Source organism: Phyllostomus hastatus, unplaced genomic scaffold, assembly GCF_019186645.2.
Source record: "Phyllostomus hastatus isolate PE091 unplaced genomic scaffold, TTU_PhHast_1.1 phas_contig_209, whole genome shotgun sequence".
Lineage (NCBI taxonomy): Eukaryota > Metazoa > Chordata > Mammalia > Chiroptera > Phyllostomidae > Phyllostomus > Phyllostomus hastatus.
Genome location: NW_025333735.1, coordinates 18,956,103 through 18,979,048, shown reverse-complemented (window position 1 = coordinate 18,979,048; position 22,946 = coordinate 18,956,103). Strand labels below are relative to the sequence as shown.

General features: G+C 38.6%; 1 protein-coding gene across 3 annotated transcripts in view; it reads left to right on the top strand.

Annotated features, from left to right (window-relative positions):
* Nucleotides 1–22,946, top strand: part of PDE4B (phosphodiesterase 4B) — a 422,721-nt gene that overhangs the window by 383,328 nt on the left and 16,447 nt on the right. For 2 of the 3 annotated variants that reach the window (XM_045835392.1, XM_045835393.1), the window contains one exon: nt 21,583–21,676. In XM_045835392.1, coding sequence (XP_045691348.1) covers nt 21,583–21,676 — 94 coding nt within the window. Of the gene's footprint in view, nt 1–20,578; nt 20,970–21,582; nt 21,677–22,946 lie in introns of those variants that run through there. The other variant, XM_045835394.1, reaches the window with a different exon arrangement.

Sequence of the window (22,946 nt, the reverse complement as noted above, 5' to 3'; positions counted from 1 at the left end):
CTCCCCTGGCCTCTGCCTAGGACAGAGGTGCACCCAGGATGCGACAGGAGAATGGGTTTGTTCATCTACCTTGGGAGACTCTGTCCCCAAGTGCCACACTTTGCCTGTATCTGGATACTACAGAAGAGTTTAAAATCCGCGGTGTGCTTTAACTCCCAGAAACCAAACTTCTTTCTTCTTGATGTTGTTCGGAATACGTTTGAGAGATGTCTATAAAGTGCATGAACACTATACAAATGAAAGCCCTTTTAAAAACAATTACCAGGAAGATAAACTCTGAATGAATTTATAGGGTAAAATGTATAAAATACATAAAATGTGGCATTGCAATCAGGTGTTTCACTTTTTTTATGAAAAAATACTGTGCTCTTCATATATCAATGGAAAGAATAGTTTCCTCTGAACTTTCATAAATTCTGAAATTCTGCTCTGGACATTCTGGGATTTTCTAACATTTATTTTGTGATGCTGGCATGGCTAAGATAAAAAAAGAAAAGGAAGGAAACAATATACCTGGTCTCCAAAAAGGAAAGTTTTTTATAAAAAGTTTGCTGCTTTTCAGTGTGGAATCATTTGAAACCAAGTTTCACCCATACTGCAAAGAGATGGTTGTACATAAATGCCAGACAAAACTTAGTGTTGAAAAGCTGTAATTATGTGTCATTATATCATTTGTTTAATTAACATCTGGATTTACACTCCTAATTTATGTAGTGAGAGTTGCTTTTTGCTTGTATTTCTCCCTTGGAGACTCCGTGTGTGTACACATACCTAGATATGGAAAGCTTTAGCATTGTACCCTCATAGGTACACACTTTCAGAACCTCTAATTGTACTAGCCTCAGGTATTGTTTTATTGTCTTATGGTTCTGGGGCTGGGAAGAGATTTTACTCCATACCCACACCCTGCCTTTTCCAGCCCTGAGGTACAGTAGTGAATGTGGGTCCCTTCTCCTTCTTTCTTGGGGTCAAAAGTATCACCTTCCTACCAAGGCTTGCTGGCTTCTGCTCAGAGGATCAGAGGATCTGAGCAGGGGAAGTATTGCCTCCTTAGGAGGTCCTGGAGGAGGGGCGGGGGGACTCTTCTTACTCCTGATTTATTGCATAATGCAAGGGCAAAAAATAAAAAAGCTCCTTTCTTAAATTTTGATTCAGATTCAAGTCAAAAAATAAAGAAAAGGTTTGAGGTTTTACTATTTATTGATTTTTCTCTGAAGTTCTCAGCTGAAGGCTAAATTCTGGGTTTTTCCAGGCTGTCGTAAATCTCAATTAACTGCTTCCCCATGAGGAGAGCTTAACTTCGTAATTTCTCCAAACCGCCCTGTACTCCATGTACGAGTATTTTCACACATGCTTTAGCCCACTTTAGAGCATCAGCAAATACTGATCTGTGCCTTTTGTGGTCATTGATACCCATACAAGATGAAGATCCAATATCTGAGGGTAGAGTCTCAGCAGGTTTCACCATAAAGAACATGCTGAATTTTCTTCTGGAGTCACTAAGATAAAGTAGGTGATTAACCTGGGGGGGGGAGGTGGAGGGGGCGGGGGAAGTAGAATACTCATTGAGAAACTGCAAATTGGTATTATTTTTTCACTTCAAGTGTTGATGCATTGTAGATTCTAAATAGGTTTGTGTCTGGAGGGCTGAAATTAAACATTGTCTGTCTTAGCAATTTATTTGAAATTTTTATATTTAGTGTCATAGTTGATAAGACTCTGAGACCAGAGACTGTGTCTCTCCTGGTAAGAATTCCAATCACTTCAGACTTCCGATCCTTCTTTATGATGTCGTGTGCAGGAAGCAATGAAAGTTGAATAGAGCTAACCCTAAAGAAAGGGCTAAACCTTAATTCTGATGCAGTTGGCTTAAGTAGAAGGCATGTAGCCTCACCTATTTTCTAAATCTACAGTGGAAAGGTTGAAGGGCAAAGCAATTAGCTGGTGGATGAGCAATGCCCAGCTGACGACTGAAGTCAATTTCAATTTTTGAAAAGATCTCACGCTTTGTACTCTCAGCTACCTCCCTCACCACAAAGTCTTGATTATTTAGATAATTGTCTCAGGTAAAATTTAATCTATAACACATTAAAATACTATTGTATGATATAATATAACATAATATAATACTAGTTTTGTGGTCACTAAAAAGAAGTTAACCTATACCAGTTATAGATCTATGGTAAAAATAAAATTTCACATTCAACTTTAAAAGTTTGAAATTATTGGGGCATTCCATCCTAGTTGCTGTTTGAAAATATGATCATCATCATCACTCTCATTATTGTGTAGTGTTATTTGGTCATCTTTTGCTTACCCTCACTCAACCAAGGAGCAACGGCGATCTCTGAGATACAGACTTGAAAGTAACTGTGAAGATCTTGTACTGAGGCAGTATGTAAATGGCATAGGCTTTAGAGTCAAAAGATCATGGTTCAAATCCTGTCTCTGCAGTTTACTAGCTACTTGACCTTGTCCAGCTTAACTGCTCTACGACTTAATTTTCTCATCTGTAGAACAGGGAGAAATGTGGTACCTACCTCACTGGGTTGCTGTGAATGAGTGAGATAATGCATCTAAAGCACTCAGCAAAGCATCTAATGTGTAGTAGAAGTTCAATAAATGGTAACTTCTTAATGCCATATACTGTATCTCTGCAAAAAAATTATGTGTCCCTAGATCTGATCAGCTAAATGACTACTGATTTTTTTTTTCTTTTTTGCAACCTCTGAACTTACTTAAGCATGGTGATGAGAGAGCCAGTGTTTTGCTTAAGGAGTGCCTGGGAATTCCATATATGCCTGTCTATATGTAGCTGGTAGAGAGCTGACTGTGTCTAGTGGAGGAAAAGCAAGAACTCTTTCATATTTACTTCATCTGGGTAGGGTTGTGTGTTTTCGTTTGCTGTTCTTTCTTAACCCTTTTACATTTTGAAGAAAACTGTGACTCAAAGATCATCATAACTGACTTTCCCAAGCGTGCTTCAGAGCCCAGAGAGTTAGATACAACACTGTTTCTTTTTTTTAAGTTGAGTCTTTTTAAAAAGATTTTATTTATTTTTAGAGAGAGGAGAAGGGAAGGAGAAAGAGAGGGATAGAAACATCAATGTGTAGTTGCCTCTCACATGCCCCCCCGCCCACCCCGCCGCCGGCACACAGGGGGCCTAGCCTGCAACCTAGGCATATGCCCTAGACTAGGAATCGAACCGGTAACCCTCTGATTTGCAGGCCTGTGCTCAATCCACTGAGCAACGCCAGCCAGGGCCAAAACTGTTTCTGTGACTTAAAAAAATAAGTCTTCTTGGCCTAGATTTCCCTCAGTCCTTCATGCTGGCCACAGGTCAAATGGAATCCCAGAATTATAAAGAAAGGCGCAGCTAGGTGGGTTAATATCACAGATTATTTCCCCCCAAGAATTACAACAAGAATTACAATAAATTCTTAATTTATTTAAAAATAAATTAAGCAGAAGTTTTTATGAGGCAATGACATTGTTTTTCAAGATGAAAAGGATGTTTAGTGAACCTTCTACTAGCAGCCCAAGTTCAGTTGGACCTGTTAGAGCTGTTTACTTTAACGGCAGATTGCCTTCTTAGATTTGTTCATTAATTTTGATGTTTCAACTTTTATCACCTCCTGAATTAGAGGAATTGTTTCATACTTCAGTGAAATGCATCAGAGCATGAGTTTCTCTGTGGCAAAACAGTCAGATGTTTTGAAAACAGGATGCTTTGTCTCTGCATTACAAAAAGAGGAACGGAAAGAGAAACAGTATAGAAAGGAAGAAACCAAATAGCCTCAGCAGGATCCCCAGCCCAACAGGCATAAACACTGACCTGTCTTCCTGACCTTCACTGTGGCTCAGTTCCTTCCCGCTTGTCACTGAAGCCAACTGAAGTCATTGGAGGAGGATAGGAGGAATGGCGCAGCTGCTGTGAGAGTGACTAGAATTTCCTGTCTCCTTCCTGACAGACGCAATCAGAAAAGTACAGAGTTGCAACAACAGTGGCCGAGGAAGGAGCAACACAGAACAATCCCAGTGAGCCATAGTTGTGACCTATGATGAAGGGGAAACCTTTTCCAGGGAAACAGTCTTTTGCCTAAGATTTTCAGGTGAAAAATGTCAGAGGAGTCATTCATGGCCAGCATGTTGAATGTTTTACAAAAGATGAACATGCTGTGGTATTCATTAAGGATCTATATTAAAGCAACTCCAAACTGTTCTAGCTACCACCCTCCACAATCCTTTTCCTTCTAGACTAGTTTTGCCCCGGGGATGTTTTGTGTGTAATAGAAAAGTTTGAGCCCTATCAGGAAAATGGATGTTCTGTTGTTGAAAAGAACAGTCCCTAATAATATCAACACTCTCTTTAGAATGAAGCATCAAGACCTAGCACTTCAGTAAATGTTTGCTTAGAAAATCTATAAGATAGGAATACTAGATAGATGGTTCTTTTTCTCTAAAGGCATCGTGAAGTCAGCTACCAATACCGTCACAGGGGAAGTGAATCCTCCTGGCTATTTTTCCAGTTGCTCAAGTGTGGCCCTATGGGAGTGCTAAACATAAAGGCAGCTAATAGACTAATTGCCTATGCTCTTGGGTGGGAAGGATAAACGTACACAATTCTGCCAATCTGGAACCACCTGACACCAAAGCTTCAGGACACTTGAATGTGATTGGCGTAGACTGATTATGTTAGCAGTGGAATGGCACCAGAATGTTACTGGTGGAGTTAGACCAGACCTCGGTTCAGCAGTCTCAGTTCTTGAGTTCACTGAGAAAGAATTCAGAGTCTCAAGGAACTCAAAGAGAAGGCAAAAGTTTATTTAAAAAGTCACAGAGGTAGAAAAAAAATGAGCCAGCTGAGCTGCATGGGCTCAGGAAATGAATTACGGAGCAAAAGAAGGGCCCTTGGAGCTTAGGAGAAAGAAAAGCACAGGTAACACACCTCAGGGAAGGAGAGAGGAAAGGGTGTAGCTGTGCTCCAGAAAGAGGGAAAATGCATGCTGGGTCTTTCACCCTGAGGGATTTTATTCCTTCTCTGAAGATGGGCCTTAGGGGAGGTCTCAGGGGAGGATCTCAGTGGAATAGTCATCAGCTTCTCAGGTGTGTTCTTTCAGGGTTATCGTCTCCACTGATTGGCTGGCACCAAGGTATGGGGTCATTGGTCACTGAAGCTTGTTCTGATGTCAGCAGTGGCATCACTGTGCTTGGCCTTACTGCTTTCCTGGGCCTGGAACTGAAACACCTCCGAGGTCTAGATGCTATGTCTAGTTTGACCAAAACTCTGCTTTTGTGGTGAGCTGACTCAAGGCTTTGTTCCTAAGATTATTTGATGCTGATCAGAACCTCGTTGTCCTGAAGGCTTAATGCTTAAGGGAGTAGCTGTGCAAGGACTTGTATGGGAGTCACATGAGGCTATTCTCTGGTCCCCTGTTCCTCCTTGGAGGGGATCTACTACCTGGCTAGCAACATACCTGGGAAGGAAAGGTCAGGGGACAGTTTGAACTCATGACCAGGGATATGAAAGATCAAGATGTCTAAACCAAATGACCAGTGGTATGCTAGGGGCAGAAAGGTCACCCTAGGGATGAGGTCCTTGTTTTCTCAGTTTTGCCTGTTGCTAAGCACCTGGGGCTTTCTGTCCTGGTGACTTGTGCCTGGCCTATTGTCCTTGCTCTGTTCATGTCTACCTGCCACAATTACCTTAAAGTCAGGTGTGGTTGAATCTAGATGAATAATCAATAAGTATGAGAAATATTGGATCCAGCAGAACTAAAAGAGTGTACATCTTACTGATCAAAAGATTCATCTTAGAACTCTGTCAGGAAGATGATAGCCAGGTGGCTGATTATTGAAAGGAATTAATTCCACTTTTGCCTAAAATTAAATGACATAATTAGAGCAGTATCACCTTAAGGCAAGAGGTGTCCTTTTCCTCAACTGCGATTTAAGAGAGCCCAAGTCTGCTCTTCCTCCAGCTGCACTCTGCTCCAGCAGGAATCTGCCAGGCCACGGGACCAGCTGTGCTCCCCACTCCAGACCACACTGCAGCCATTGGATGTCCACCTTCTCTGCCTAAATGGTTTCGAACCCATTTTGGAAGACTGGACAGGTCTCTTTCCTGGATGTACTGCAGGAATATATACCGTTAAGCCCAGAGAGTAGCAAAGAGGCAGCATTTAGCTTGAGAGATTGTGTGGAAGGAGCTTGGACTTGCATGCTGTGGCAAAGGGTGCACAAAGGCCCACATATATGGTCCCTGGTGCTGTTAGGACATGGGGGGAAATGGGGCAGGGCATGGTCCAGGAGCTGGAACCCTCCGCCCCTTTCCATCCTATTCAAGGAGTTTAGGAATTCAGATTCAATCTGGTCCTCCAAGCTGTAGGAAGGGGCATCTGCCAGGATAGGAGTGTTGGAGGAAGCTCAGTTTAAATCTTTTATACATTTATGCTTATGGTATGTGGCTATGCAAATGTTAGAGATGACCCTGGATTAGAGGGCAGAACATCAGTCCTGATAGCCTAGTGGAGGACCCGTGTATATTTTGATCTAACTTTTCTCTCCTTGCTTCTTAGATTTATATAGAACTAGAGACAGGAAAGTGAAAGAGCCTGAGAATAAGCCATTAGTTTGAGTTCTAGCTCTGCCTCAATTTAGGTGTACTATCTTCATCAATGTGATCATTTTGAATCTTTGCCTCTTTCTTATATACAAAACAAAATAGTTGAAGAAGCTTATCCCCATGGTCTCCGTCAACTCTTGCATATACTGATAGAATAATAATAGTAAACAACCGACCTAATTTTACTATGTGAGTCCTATGTGCACCGACATTGTACTAAACTCCTTGCCTATGTTCTGTTGTTAATACAGCAACTCTTCAAACCAGGTACTAATATCCCTATTTTGCAGGTGAGTAAAGTGAGGCTTAGAGACTTGAAATAAGTTTCCTTAGGTAAAGAAGAGAACCAGGATTTACAGCCGGGGTCATCTGACTCACCATCAGTGATCCCAATGGGATAGGTAAATATAGAAACATAGAGGTATTTAATATCTCTCATAAGGGCATTTTGTCATGGTTTCTTGAAATCTAGCCATCACTGGTTAGGTTTGTTTTAAAATCCTAATCTGCAGTTACCCTATTTTGGACCTCTATTAGAACAACCACGAATCACCGCAAGCTCAGTCTTCTTGGCTGGGAAGCAGTGTCCATTAACTAGAAGAGAAAGAAGAATAACTATACTTACAGAAAATGATTGTAAAGCAAGCGTAAAACTGCAAATAACAATATTAAATGAATCTACTACTTCTTATGGATCAATTTGCTAAATTCAAAGCTACTTATTTCCCAAAACTGTATAACGTGACCTAAAATAAGGCAGTCAAGCTTTGTTTAAAAGACTTTAGCCTATCCTCAAATTCTCCTTTTTCTCCAACCCCTCAAATAAAGAGAAAATGGAGAGAGGCTATACTTTTTTTTTATTTTATCATTCAGATAACTGGGGCAATTTCATTATTTATTGCCCTTTTCTTATGCATGCAACATGACCACAAAACAGAGGAGTGGTGGCCCTTCTGTAGTAATAATTAATATGACAGAATTACCTGGAAGCAACAAGTAAACTTCTTTCTTGGACTTTGTCTTCAAACACAGATGATAGGGAAGTTAAGCTGTTTATTCTTTATCGATGTCCTTTTAGTTACTCTTTCTATAATAAATGTGAGTTGTATTATTGATGGTATAAGTCAGTATTCCCAGTTCTAATCTTATCAAAACTGAACAAATCAAATATTTTGAAAGTTTTCTAGTGCTTTGAAATAAATTTGATTCGTAATCTGATTTTGCTTAATTTTCATATTTTACAGTAGTATTTACAGAACAGTTTTCTTCACTGAATTCTGATCCATTTATTCCAACGTTTCTGTTAACTCACTTGAAAGTCCCCAAGTGAACAAATCTCTAGAAAAAAGCAGGAATGAAGTGAGGGAACATTGTCTTTGAATGTTATACTTCCTGCTAGCTGAAAAGAGCATCATATATTCTCAAAACCTGATAAATAAGTCATTTTACTTTTTTTAAAATTTTATTTATTTAATTTTAGAGAGAAGGGGAGGGAGAAAGAAAGGGAGAGAAACATCAATGTGTGGTTGCCTCTCACACGACCCCTACTGGGGACCTGGCCCGAGAACCAGGCATGTATGTGCTCTGACTGGGAATCAGACCAGCAACCCCTTGGTTTTCAGACCAGCACTCAATCCACTGAGCCACACCAGCCAGGGGTAAATATGTCGAAGCCTTTCTCTCCATGTAAGAAAAAAAATCAGATAATTATGTTTAGGGTATCAAATATAGTTTTAGAATACTAGTTTTGAAAAACAGCATTACAGTATATAGTGGAAAAATATTTGTTTTACATTTTTTATATTTCTTTCTTGTCTTTTTTTTTTAGAACATGTCTCATTCTAAAGGCTCCCCAAATCTATGCCATTGTTTTCTATGAAAGAAAAGCCAAGGGTGGAGTTTACTCTTCCAAAATCTTTTACTTCTAAGTAAGTGTGCTCTGCCAGCAGAGAGAGCTCAGCTTCCCAGAAGCTTGGACCTAGCAAATCAGAAAATGCCAGGACAAACTTACACCATAGTCAGTAGATTCACACTCTTGAAGACACTGCCATTTGGTGATGTGCGTGCCACATCCCTCCACTTAAGCATTTTTCAGGGACCTGCCAGCCCCGCTGTCTTGCCCATTCGTACGTGATGTTTCCCTCAACTGCTGCCAAACTGTTTAGTCTCTTGGATATTTTACTGTAACTTCCTTTGTTTGATTTACTTTAAAGTAGCCAAGTGTTTCCACAAAGAAAGGACTGTTAAGTTATTTAGCAATGAAAAAGACATAAAACTCCCGTTTCTTTTGTTTCTGTTTTGGGAAATGCCTGATAATAATTTTCTCCTTAAGAAGTGTCTGATAATATGTTTCTCTCTATGGAGTAGAGTTTAAAGGCTATAAAACCATGCAATTCTGTTCACCAGTCACGTTTCCTTCTGCTAATTACTTGCAACTCAAAAACATACCACTTTGGAAACATAAAGCCCTCAAAGATTGAAGTTTAGTGAATTTATTGAAAAGAAAATTCAATTCATCTTCATGGTTCAATTTCATCTCTTTTTAGCTATTCAAAATATGGCAATTTTAAAAAACATCATTAAAAACTTTAAATGGCCAAGTTCCCTTCACTCCTTGAGAACAGCATAGTGCATAATGTTATAACCTTCAGCCATTATCAAAATCAAGTTTGAGTACAGATAAAAAGTTAAAAAGATTAAACCAGTTATTAAAATTTAGATTTAGGGTGAGAGGTTTTGGCCTTTGAGATCTGAAAAAATAATTTTTAACTAATTATTTTGACAAGAAAATATTAAGAAGTTAAAATATCTTACCAACTCAACCCTATGTGCTAACACTGATCAGAGAGGGCAAAATGAAGTGTTAATTTGATAACTATCTAATGTCACTGGTCAGTGTGGATGGTGAAAGGTGATAAATCAGACCTCAAAATATCTAAATATATTATTTCTGATTATAGCCTTACATGGTTGCATTAGATAAAATCCTACAACTTTAAGCCCAAAATGGAGCCTTACATATTATCTATTTGAATATTTCATTTTATTGATGAGGATTATAAAAACCGAAGATTATCTAATGTACCCCAAATATCTTTATATAAAATATAAAACACAATCTAAATGAAAAATAATTGTATTATGACATGACTTTTCCAGGGTGGTAGGGTTAATTAGTGGAAGAATAAGGAACTAAAATCCAGGTCTGATTACAAATTCAGCTTGCTGTTCACCATCAGCAAAAGGCTAATTAAATTTAAGAAAGATGTGGGATGTCCCCTCCTTCATTAGCATCGTGTTTTAACTTTCTCATTGTCCATTTACCTTTCTTGAGTAAAAGCTATACATGTCTTAATCATTTCAAGAAAAGAGAACTAATTTAGTATTCCTAAAAATTTTGTGATCAAAATCCAGCAGGAAAGAGTTGTGAGTTACTTGAAACACTCCTGGTATTGGTTGTTTTCCTTGACTTTTTGCTGTTTTAATTTCTGAATTCATACATATATAAACATATACACACTCAGAGATATATGTCATCAGCAAAAAAAAATCTCATCTTACAAAGGCAATCTGATTTTTTTTTAGGTTAGGTTCCCACAAATTGAACTAATGGATTAAAGAGCATGAACATTTTTAATGCTCTTGATACTTCTTTGCTTTTCCACTAATCCCAATGCAAAAGTTTAGTAAAAACCCTGGGATTAGTATAACTGCCCTCAACTTTTTGCCATTTCTTCCTTTCTTTTCTCTGAAACTCAAGGTGATAAATTTGAGAGTTTTACCAGCTGGTGAAAAAATAGTCAGTGCTTGAATTCTCTGCTATTTAGCAGAGCTTTTAGCTTAGGACATTGAAATCAAGACGGTGATCTCAATTTGACCCTATCCCTACTCTTTAGATTATTTCTGCCCAGTGACACAGATAATGCATAGGTAACATTTTGGTTATATGGGGTTTTATTTATATCTGCTCCAGACTGTAAGCTCTTCAGGTCTGAAATCACGTTTTGAATTTTTGAGACTTTATGTTTTGCACAGCTCTATGTCTCTTTATTATAATGAGAGAAGTGAAAAGCAGTTGAAGACTTTTGCCCCTTGGTGGTAGTTGATTTTGGGTTGATTTTATTTTGAAAAGCTCTCTGCAATTCTACTTGATTTGGTCATTGAAGAAATTTGTTGACATGGGGACTTTTGATAATTAACTTATTTTTTTGAACAATGCTCAAATGGTTAATCACTTTGCCCAGATCAAGTCCATAGTCCTTGATTCTGCCTGAGGAACATTAATTATGGGGCAATGCAGGGGTTTTAAAGGCTCATTTCTTCACTTACAGCTTATTTGCTCTCACAGCTTCCTGTGGTGGCAGGACAGAGCATTAAAGAGCCATTCTCTTTAAGTGTATACAAGTTTGTTATTTTTGTGTTGTTAGATCCAAAGCAGCAGGTAAAGAAACACAAGTGAAGAGCCCATTCTCGTTGATGTAGGCTTTCACCTGCATTATCTCATATGATGCTCACCTCAAGAAAAGTGTTATATCCTGATTTTCAGTGTGAAAAAAGGATGCAAGAGACATAATTGATTTATCTAAACCCTTCAGGTACTGAATGGAGATGCTTAGGATCAAATCTTACTCTTTGCTCCAAAGTCAAATGCTTTCAGAATTAAAGGTAAATTGACAGGTTATTATATTCCTACATGATTTGCTAACACAACATACAATCACAGAGCTGTAAAGCTAGAGCTTGGCCAAGCATCCTTATTTTCCAGACCTTGGTTCAGATGTTATCTCTTCTCTCATTATCCTAACTCAATAGCTTGTTTGTTTTACATTTTGCTATCACAGTTTATGGTTTGGGGGTTTTGTTGTAAAACTTAGTTTTTACTCCCTGAGACTGTAAGTTTATTGGGGACATGAATTGTGTTTACTTTGTTCACTCTTATAGTTACAGCATTTAGAATAATGCTAGCCATCTGGTAGGCATTCAAATAGATATTTGTTGGATCAGTTACATGAGGCTCAGAAACGTAATTTGTCCTGGCCCAGCTATGTTGTTAATTGCAAATCCATTAGAACCCAGGAATCCGGTTTCCTTTTACATTGCACCATGCGGGTGCTTTCCAAGCTTAATTCCAGTGTTTCTAATTGTTAGGTTGAATGAGAACTGCACCCTCCCACTCCCCACCCCACCACTTGGTTCACAATGACGCTTCAAAGCAGTGAAATCTTGCTTCCTGAGCATTTTCCCAAAATCAAAGTCAGATAACAGAGAACAAAGTCAACAGGGACAAATGCTCTTTCCTTGTGAGCAGAACTGTGAAGCACATTTCTGTTGTTTGGTTTGGCAATAGGGTATTCGGCTTACCTTTCTCTTGAAAAGTCTGCCCTCCTTTGGATAAGCATCTAAGCCCTTCAGAGACTGGCAATAGCTACTGCATACTCAGCTGGAAAGCGTATGTATGAACACGTGTCTGAAACTCAGCCATGCTCCATATCTGTTGTGTCTGGAGACTAGCAGCTTAGTCATTCTGCCATTGTTTGGTTATATTTTTCATTCCTGACATATTGCTGATACTCCTCTCACTCCTACCCCAGCCAAACATATTCGGTTACTTCAGATGTGTTACTGGGATGACCTCAACTGTGGAAATCTGCGCAAAATACATGCTTGGAGCAATTATCCTTCTGTCAGGCAATTTGTGGACATCCATGGCCTTTGGTTAATACGTAAAGAGTTCTAAAGTCTCTTAATTTGAAGAAATTAGCTAAGTCATGGGATCATGAATGGATAGAGTGAGCAGCAGCTGGACATCTCCAAACAGGCTTTTCTAATGATACAGTTTCAATACAAGGCCACTTTGAGTTATGGTTTCACTTGACAGGCTTTATCTATCTTTCTGGCAATTCTGGTTTACACTCCTTAGACTGGTGAATAATGTAAACGTCAACCAGCGAGCCAGGACTTCCACGAGTAACTCCTGTGTCATGTAAACTGTATGATATAGCACTGCATCACACCTGCAAGAGCATATTGTGGGAATTAAGTAGTTCATTACACCAGCTGTTGTCAACAATGAGAAGAAAAGAGTTTAGGTGCCAAACAGCCAACCGAAACCTCCACCCAAATGCAAACGCAAGTGAAGAAGTTAGCATGAGCTCATATTCTTTTAAAATGCAGAAACAAAACAGCTTCAAGTACAAATCCTGTTGAATAAACAAGAAGTCCTACAATGGTCTCAGAAACCTTGCCAACCACTTTACATGTATTATTTCTAACCTTCCCATTTTAAAAATGGGAAAACATAGTCTCCAAGAAACTCAACAATTTGTCCAATTTCTCAAACTAAGTTATAGTACAGGATTTTATTTCCAGACCCAGTTGGATACTCGGGTGATCCTATGTCATGCAAGAATGTTGTCGGGTCTGCCGTTAGAGTCTTCTTAATGCAATGAGACCCTACTGGTAAGGTCAACCTATAACCAAAACCCCATCTACATCATGTCTGACCTATGCATCCGACTCTGAAACTACTTTTATAAGCCTTTGTAAACCCAACAAACCCTTGTATATCTTGGGGACCATTTTTGTGCAAAGCATCCATCTATCTCTTCTAAATTATGGTAGCTAATTATAGGAAAATCAAAATACAAAGCAAATATAATTGTCTCTTTTTAATGATAAAATTGCTTAAGATTGCTGTTTATATCCTTTATGGTTTAAAATTATTTTCAAATCTCCAACCTATGGCAGAATCTTCTCAATTTGAAAGTGTGTATTCTAGCATAAAGATTACCAAAATACTAGAACAGATACATATTGGCTTTTAGGGAAGGAAAAAATATACCTGTGTAGCCCAGGGTTTTTCCTTATTTATTTGAAGGTCCCTAGAGTAGATCTTGAAAATTTCCAGACCAGGGGACTGGCCCAGCCCTGGGAAACTGCCAATCCAGAAGCAGTGATTTCCATGACAGGTTTTGAAGCAACTCATCATCTTTTATCTCAGGGGCTTGTGAAAGTTCCTAGCTGAAATCAATATAATTAATATTTAACACAATACATGCCATGTGACATGTTTAAGTGGGTAAAGTAGCCATCTTAAAACAAGCCATAGTAAATATTTCTGCTTGCAAAAAGTATTGGTATTTTTAATAAGACAATGCTTAATTCAGGATTTTTAACAACCTAGGAGATCTTACAGAATAAAATTGGAAATCAGTTCTTAAAGAGCATCAAGAAAGGAAAGTACAGTGTTTTGGGGGTGATTTCCCTGTCTGCTCTGCATCACTGCCTTCAAGTCAGATAGTCTTGAAGCACAGGTCTTGCTTCCCACTAGTCAGGAGAGGACACTAGACTGGATAGTTCATGGGTCTGATCCAGGGTAAGATTTCTTTTTTCTTTTTTTTTTTTAATTAAGGTTACATATAGGTTTCTTTTTCTTTTTAAAAGATTTTATTTATTTATTTTTTAGAGAGGGAAGGGAGGGGGAGAGAGAGAGAGAGAGAGAGAGAGAGAGAGAGAGAGAGAGAGAGAGAGAGAGAGAGAGAGAGAGAGAGAGAGAGAAACATCGATGTGTGGTTGCTGGGGGTTATGGCCTGCAACCCAGGCATGTACCCTGGCTGGGAATCGAACCTGCGACACTTTGGTTCGCAGCCCGCGCTCTATCCACTGAGCTATCCCAGCCAGGGCCAGGGTAAGATTTCTAATTTGAAAATATAATAGGTTGTAGAACTTCTGTCTGTGAAATGGTTGAAAAGACCTTAGTCATCTGCTTTGGATTCACATTAACATCCCATGGCCTTAAAACTGGCTTTAGAAACTTAGGTTAAATATTAGCCATCATGCACAGAAAAAGTATTACAACATGTAGATGGAAAAATGAAAGAACCACTAAATAGTGTACCTTAATTCCTTGATTTTTCTCAATTGCTACGCGATGATTTGTCATCTGTTGAAAAAGGCCTCTCCGATATTTAATTATCAGACCAGCACCCCAAATCTGCCAAAGTGCCTTTTTATTATTTGCTTATCTCTAGTAATAGCCAGATTAAAGGGAAAGGCATCAAGAACATAAAATAAAATTGTGAAGCTCCAATAACAGTTGCACATCTTATTGCATTTCTCACCAGCAAGGTCTCTGTCAAAAAAAGTTTGAATGTTTAAAATAGTCTAAAAATATACAAGATCTCTAAACCTGACACAATATGAGTATATGACTGAAATCTAACTTTTTGTGGAATATTTGGATGCAATGTTCCAAATAACTGGGATATACTTATTTAAAATTAACTGAGTGTTCTGAATTTTTATTTATTAAATCTGAAAACCCTATATATGTGGAAATACATATATTTCCAAATGTTCTAGTCCCATATTTGCAGGTGTGATGCAGTGCTATATCATATGGTTTTACATATATATAAAATACAGTATGTGAGTACATATATAGACATAGCTAAAATGCATAGTGAAAATATAAGCCTTTGGGTGTAAGTGTGCCCAAAGTTCTAGTGCCTTTTGTTTATTTAATTATGCTGCTACAGCAACTTTTGGAGAGAGGGGTATGTTAGGTCTGAGACATTTCTCTAAACATTGTCATAGGAATTACTTTGAGTCTGGGGAAGGTCAGTTTTTTAGTTTCTCAATAATATGTGCCATATTTCCTTTTAGTTTTCAGAAATTTCAAGAAAAATGGACCGCAGCAAAAAGGATAGATAAGGAGAAATAAACACCTAGTAATTTTGAGGGCTGTTCAAGATCTAGTCTCAAGTTATAGAGCAGTTGTATTCAAAGTTGTGTTTAAATTCTTTTGATTTTTTTTTTCAGTTCTCTGTATGAAAGCAGTCATGGTTTGCCCCCCACCACTTTGACTTTGAAATGTCACTGGAGCAGATACTTGTTCTCTAACCAGCAAATGATATTTATTCTATTTTAGCTTCATCATAAATACCATCTTTTATTATAGAATTATGGTAGAGATACTTGTGCTTGCTTTTCATTATATACTTATTTATTGTGGATTATTGTATCACTGGACAATTAAGAGAATCACTCAATTCTAATATATTTACATGAGGTTTTTTTCCTCTTTTTTGGCATGTGGACAGCTAGCTAGAATGATCTAACTGTATTTCCTGGTACACCAGGGGTTTGCTCCAAATGTTAATACAGTAGGACTTGTTTGCTAGGGTGGCCCATCCTGGAACCGTAGACTCTAGTAAAAGTAGATGCTAATGGACAATAGTGTGTTATCCTTAACCTTGTTACAACCTTACTTCTTTTAATTTCACTTGCTTTTCAAATAAGACAAACATTTTGTTAAAGAAACTGGACATCAAGTTTCAAACAGATGATAATAGAGTTTATAGGGAAAGACCAAAAAAAAAAAAAAAGACAAGAGATCAGATGTACATTGTCATATAATCAAAAATATTAAAGTTGTGGAAATTTTGAGTTTGATAAAGGTCTTCAGAGAAAGTATACTATATCCCTATTTTAGTTGCTGTTTAAATCAGATTTTACCCCCCAAAAAGTGTAGGTGTTTAAGAATTAGGGTCTTTCATTTCTGTGGGTCCTTATTCATTTCGTCTCAGCCCCTTCACTTTCCTGGTGCCCGGGAATTCTTATTAAGTTATGACTAACAAAGTGTAAAATATGAGTCAAAATTTAGTCCTTCACAAAGTCATTGTGACTTTAATGACTTGGGCAGTTGTTTCATACTGCAAAAACAGGAAGATCCCACACAATACGGCGCCTGTCTCACAGATGGGCTCCTGCGTAGATGGCCACCCACAGGAGTAACCACTGGGGCCGTCTTCCTCTCTTTCTGGCAACGTTTTTTTTTTTTTTTTTTTTTGCACAATTTTCACCTACTTCTATCAGGAGGTTATGAATGAGAGGAAAGTGCTTGCTTTGTCCAGGCTTTGATAGGCAGAAGAATATGGATTCACTCCTACGTGATTTCTAGGTGATCTCCTAACAAGTCCAGATTAGTCTTAAGAGTAGCTTTTTCATGTGCTTGATACTAGCCCCTAGTATTATTACTTTCCTGCATTTTTTTTTATTCTTAGAAACATAAAAACATCAAGATTTAGGACTAGAATTCATCTGAGACCATTCTAGTCCACACCTTCTTTGTGATTAACTTAACTAAGAACTTTACCAAGAGAATTCCTCGCTTGCCTATGGATCTTTGCACAGACCTCAAACTAGTTGTCTGATTAGAAATATAGAAAATGATGAAGTGTTCCATCACTTCATAAGAATCTGTGTCAGCAAAACAAAAACAAACAAAAACTTTGTAACATTGGAGATAAAGAAAAATTGAAGCCATAAACAAAATGTTCATATTAATGTAATTGAGTTTCAGCTTTTGCTATTCCAGTTATTTTAAATGACTTCCTACTATTAAAGGCAGCCTATTAAAAAAATTCCCATGATTTTATAGAGAAGATACAGTTCAGGCAAACAATATTATGTCATTTATGTAGAGACTACCTTTTTGTCCTTTCGAAAAATAACTGCCATTTCTACAGTGGTCACGAATCTAGTATTGGACATAAGTGTAAGGAAGCATTGAGGAATTTGTGATACTAAGGGTTCATTCACAGACTTTGCTCATCTGCATTGAAAAGGGGCTTCAGCCATTTCCTCTGGGGACATTATTTCTAGGTAGGCCCTAACAGAGTTTTCTTGTGAAGGCAAATTATTAACTGAAAAATGGAATCTGTGTACATTGGGTAGTAGAGACACATTTGTCTTTGACATAGCGTGCTCCTGTTTGTGACTTTCTCTACAGCATTTGATAAAGTAATAATGTCCATTCCTTTGGAGCTTTGTAATTCCTTGAGACACATTTTCCCTCCAGAGCTATTTTACCTTCCTTTTTGGACTCAGTAACCAACTTGATAAGAGGACAGGGAGACTCCAATGTTCTTAAAAATATAAAAGTCTGGAAGGATGATAAATATTTTTCTTCCTTTGTTGGCAACTTACTCTTATGGACCGAAGTATTTCCGATTTGTATTGTTTTTCTCAGTAGTAATGAGGGAGTTTTGTTTTCTGGGAAGTATGGGTTGCTGGTAACTAATGTGCCCAGACTGTAGGAGGCTGCCCCATAATTTCTCCTAGAGTCGGGACAGGTTCAGGCTGAGAGGCTGAGATCCTAAAATCATGCATCACTCTCATTTTATATATCAGAGGTGAAGTGACTTCACAAGACTGTTACCAAGAACTGAGAACAAGAGGCTAGATTTGTCTGGCACATTGTTGCTGTCTCTGGCTCAACAGAAACAACTCCCATGTGGGAGTGAGACACCCAAAACCCAGCGAAGCTGAGCTCCCCAACCTTAACCTTAGCCTTAACCTCAAACACAGTTCAGATCTATTCCATACCTTGATGTGTCTCTTCTCACAGGCCAGCACTAATCATACTAATTGGACTCCACATTACTAAAATGTAAAAGGTCCCGCGTCTGCTTATTGAAGGCCACGTCTGCCTTCCTTAGTGTGTACAGAGCATAACATAAGTGGGCCCTTCATAAATTCTTTTTGATGAGAGCAATGATTGCCTTAGTCAGTGTGGTCAGGCCCTCCCTTACGGAGCAGGAAAACCAACAGCTGGTTGCTAAGCAACATTTAAAGGACTGGGTCGGTTTCTGACACTGAGTGACCGCTATTTGCGTACTTCATTATGTGTGTTTTACGGTTACCTTAAGATGACTTTGTGTTTTTGGTGGTATTTCCATGCCTCTAGCAAAAGACTTATAGAACTATTTTATTCATGAGAAGGAGGGAGGTGATATTTATCTGTTAACTACGTACAGGAGTACTGGCCCCTTCTGTCAGCTATGCAGGAAAGGTGAGGAGTTGGGTTTATTCTCAACCCTGTAACTGAAAGCCACTCCCTGCCCCCACACTGGGACAGGCTGATAGCGTATGCCAACAGAGTCCTGTGATAATGGGAGGTGATAGAAAGAAACTAAGGAGAAAGGTCTACCCTTTCCTAGTCTTTAATGATTGGATTTCTAGCTGCTCCTATATTCTGAGCTCAGGGGCCAATATAATTAATAAAGAACTTGCCCAATTCTCTCCAGACTCCTAACTATTGTGGTTAACTAACATGCTCTAATACATCTGACTATTTCTGCTAGGATGTAAGTTGATTAAAAGCATGAAAAGGTTTTTATTTTTCACTGCTACATCTTCAGTGCTTTGCCTGGCACGTTTTAGGTGTTTAATAAATATTTAGCAAATACATGATAACATGATGTGACTAAAAGAGTACAAATCTGATTGACTTCAAAATCTTTCTAAATATTTCAGAGAGACCAAAGGATTCAGAATGAAGGTGATTGTTTGAATGTTACATTTGGCTACATCTAGTGCACAGACTTGATTAAAAGAAATAATCTGTATCTATGCCTTTTTCCACAAGATATTTTTACAATGCTCCAAGTAAAGTTTGCTTCTTTGTCCAAATGCAGCTGATCAATCAGAGCACAGAAACCTTTATTTTCCAACTTTTGAGGCTTTAGTGTAATTGCCTGTCTTCTGAGAACTGAAAATGAGATGTCATTAAGATTGAGTAGCTATGTCTTAAAAACCAAATAATCTGGAACTTATGCAATTCACCTGGAATTCAAAATGACATAAAGGTTCAATAAGACAGAGTAGCAGAGGTGACTGATTCAGAGATCCCTACTTCCTGCTGTTCACATATTGTATCATGGGAAAACACACATATGCCAGCAGGGTTACCCAGAGAGGGTGACTGTGCCACTTTGAGAACAGTGTGGAGTGCAGCCAGCAGGGAGCTGGCCGGACTCGAGTTGGCTTCACCTCAGAAGGCCTGGCCTCCTGGGCACAGGCCAGGGCATGATGGGGGTTTTGATGCTCAAAGTGAAGCCATTGTCAGTGTAGGATACTCATTTGAAAGGGGAATGCCTCACAGGAAAGAGAGCCAATGGCGGGGGCGGGGGGGGGGGGCGGGGAAGGGGCGCTGTTGCCATGGTGCTTTCTACTCCTTTAACGTGCTCCTGGGTATCCAGAGTAGGGTAACAAAGAGGAGGGAGAACACAGGCAAGGAGCCGAATGGCCCTGGGTAGGGAATCCTGCTGCAGTAGGGCTCTAGTCTTAGACTTTCCTTCTGCCTGTTCTTTAACACTACCAAGGAGAGGGTGGGGAAGCGTGCCTACAGGAAAGGAATGCCTTTCGCAGTGTGCCCTAGCTTACTAAAATGAAGTGAAAATAAATTTAACTCCTAAATACCGCTAACATGAATTACACAGTGTAACACTAAAATATCAAAAAGCATCGTAATTCATAAACACAAATAACTTGCCATTCATGCAGCAAACAATATCTTGTATTTCCAAACCCAGTCTAGATCCTAGATCAAAAGGCTGAATGTGTTTAGTTTGTTGAATGGCATCTAATATGCATATTAATGAGCTGATGGATACAGAAAATTGCCGTCTGAATATGAAGTACTTTTAAAGTGAAATCATTCTTTCCCATCCATGTCACCATAAAAGAAGGCTAAATCCACTGGCACACTGGGTGAGCAAAAAAATTCTCCAAAAATAGTTTTTAAAAAATGTTTTTGCATACTGAAAGCCTCATCTGAAAACAGCCAAAGTCTTAACCCTTTTATTATTATTATTTTTTTAATGTTCAGAAAGTAAATTAATCACAGGCACCATCCCTTCAAAACCATTAGAGTGGCTGAGCCCTGTGCAGAAGCTGTGTCTGCAGAAAGCGTTGGTCTCTGCAGAGCAGAGAGGGTTAAGAACACCCAGCTGAAATGGGGGAGGGTACTGATTTCAGATTTACTGAAATATTCATGGGGCTTCCTCCATTTTAATCTCCTTTTTAAAACATGGCTGTGTTTCCCAGCCTGGCAACCCCTCAGGAAAGAAGAATTGCTCCTTCCTTGCAGAGTTCAGCAGAGCAAGACTAAGACAGGGTGGAAACCCTTCGGCCACTAGGACTATTCATAATTCATAAGTGCTGCACACCAGCCAGCCGAATCCATTTGGACAAGCTCTTGTTCTTGCTGCAATTCCTGATTTCATTACTCTCTCTGCCAGAAAAGAAGCAGGAAGCACAGGCTTCTTGCAAGAATGGAGTGCGAAGATGGGCTCTGTTTGATGTCTTAAGTTTTGGAGGCTTTGTCTTTTATAAGTTTCAATTATTTTACCACTGAATGTTCAAGGCTTTCCTGATCCTCTCAGGACTGCTCTCTCAGAACTGTGAATTCTTTAAAGGGATCTGTGGATTGTGGCAAGGAGAGCATTCCAAAATGCCTGAGGCAAACTATTTGTTATCTGTATCTTGGGGTTACATCAAGGTGGGTTCATTTGTTCTATTATGTGTCTTTGATAGAATTTGAAACATTTATATCTGCATTTTTTCTGTGAAGTAGAAAACATCTGTAACGATTTAATCTGTATTGTCACTTAGCCCAATGAGACTGCTTATTATGAAATAAGGCATGTTACATTACATTGTATTAAAATAGACTCTGCTTTCTTTTAATCGTATTCTTTTTATGCAACTCTATTTTTAGAGGATGCTTCCCCCTTTGTTTTCCCTTAAACTTTCCACATATAATCTCCTCTCACTGTATATAGGTTGTTAACTCAAATTATATTTTATAGTTAATTTCCAATAAATGTATTTTAAGATGGTCTTACATTTTCAAGTAAAATCATCTTGCTCTCTATTAATATTCTTTGCCTTATGTTTGCATGCAAAAGAAATCAAATGTTAATTATAAGCAATCTTAAGAAAGCCTCTTTTTCCTCAGGTGTTGTTATATTGTATTTCATAGAAACAGTATCATTTATCTAATGGCATCCACTCATCTAACATCTTGGTTCTTAGACAGCAAAGTTGTAAATATGAAAGTGATAATTTGTTATTTTTTAGGTAGTTAATACATTTTTGTTTTTCATACACAGTTCAAAAGGATGCTGAACCGGGAGCTGACACACCTCTCAGAAATGAGCCGATCGGGGAACCAGGTGTCTGAGTACATTTCAAACACTTTCTTAGGTAAGATATTAAGTGGAATAACTCTTTCATAACTGAAGTTTTTCATTATTAATCTCTTCAAACTAACAGGAGCATCCCCATGTGAGTTTTAAATGAGGTAAAGTCATAGAAAAACAAATCCGTTTAAAATAAGAACTAAGTCTTTAAGGGGAAAAAAATGAGCAGGAAGATGTTTTTTGAAAAAAAAAATAAAAATAGCCATCAAAGACAGAAGTTATTATGGCTAAGTGCATTTTTATGGACCTCAGATCACCCCTCATCTCCCCACCCACTTCCACCTCTGCCAAGACCTCTGGAGAGGTGGGTGGGGAGGGCATTCAGTCACTCGAACTCTCTGTATGTTCCGCAGTCACACTACTAGTATCTAACACAAGCAGAGGTTTGCATCGATAATTCCTTAACTACTTATGGCATCCTGTATTATTACTAGGGATTTCTGACCTCATGTTTAAAGCTATCCTATTGTATAACGAACTTATTTTGATTATATTTTTCTTTGCTGAGGCCTGTAGAATCTGTAAATCTATACTTCGAAGCAAATAGGTAGCGTTTAGATTCTGATTCTGTGGACTTTCAATTACCCCTGAATTATGCTTGTTTCTAAAACTCCTCTTTCCACGAAAATGACCTTCTTACAGCTGATCACCTCCCTTCTCTTTGGCATAGCTACACATCATTAAATCAATAAGCATTTGCCTTGATGCCTTATGGAAACACCTACATACCTACCTCTTCTGCTTTTAATCTGAAAATCAATCCTGTTTGTCTAACACCAAAGCAGTTCCTCCTATCAGCAGATCAATCTTAGACCAGCCTAGTGCAAAGCTCAGGGAATTACTCTGCACCTGATGGGCACCTGACAATTAACAAGTGCCTTTCCAGCTGTTTCCAGTGGGTGGGTGTCTGCAGCACCTGGTCTTCTCCAGCTGCAGTGGGGCCAGACCTTTGTCAGAGAACAAAGGAGAATTTTTCAGACATCTGAGTTCCAAGAGGGAGCTAGAATCTAATGGCACAGAAAGCATTATCTCCTGATCCTTTTATCCTCCATTATTCCTCTTTTATTCCTTTGAAGCCAGGCATCTTTCCCTGTCCATTTCCGATGTAGTCCATTCTGTGCAACACCCAATTATTTTTCATAAGCTGGGGACTGTTTTTGGAACATTTTACAGGTTAATGACTGTGGGAGAGAAGAATAAAATCAGTAAGTGCAAGGATTCATTTTTGTTTTCCTAAACATACCAGGGCTCTTCTGTCTTAGAAGAGATGTTCA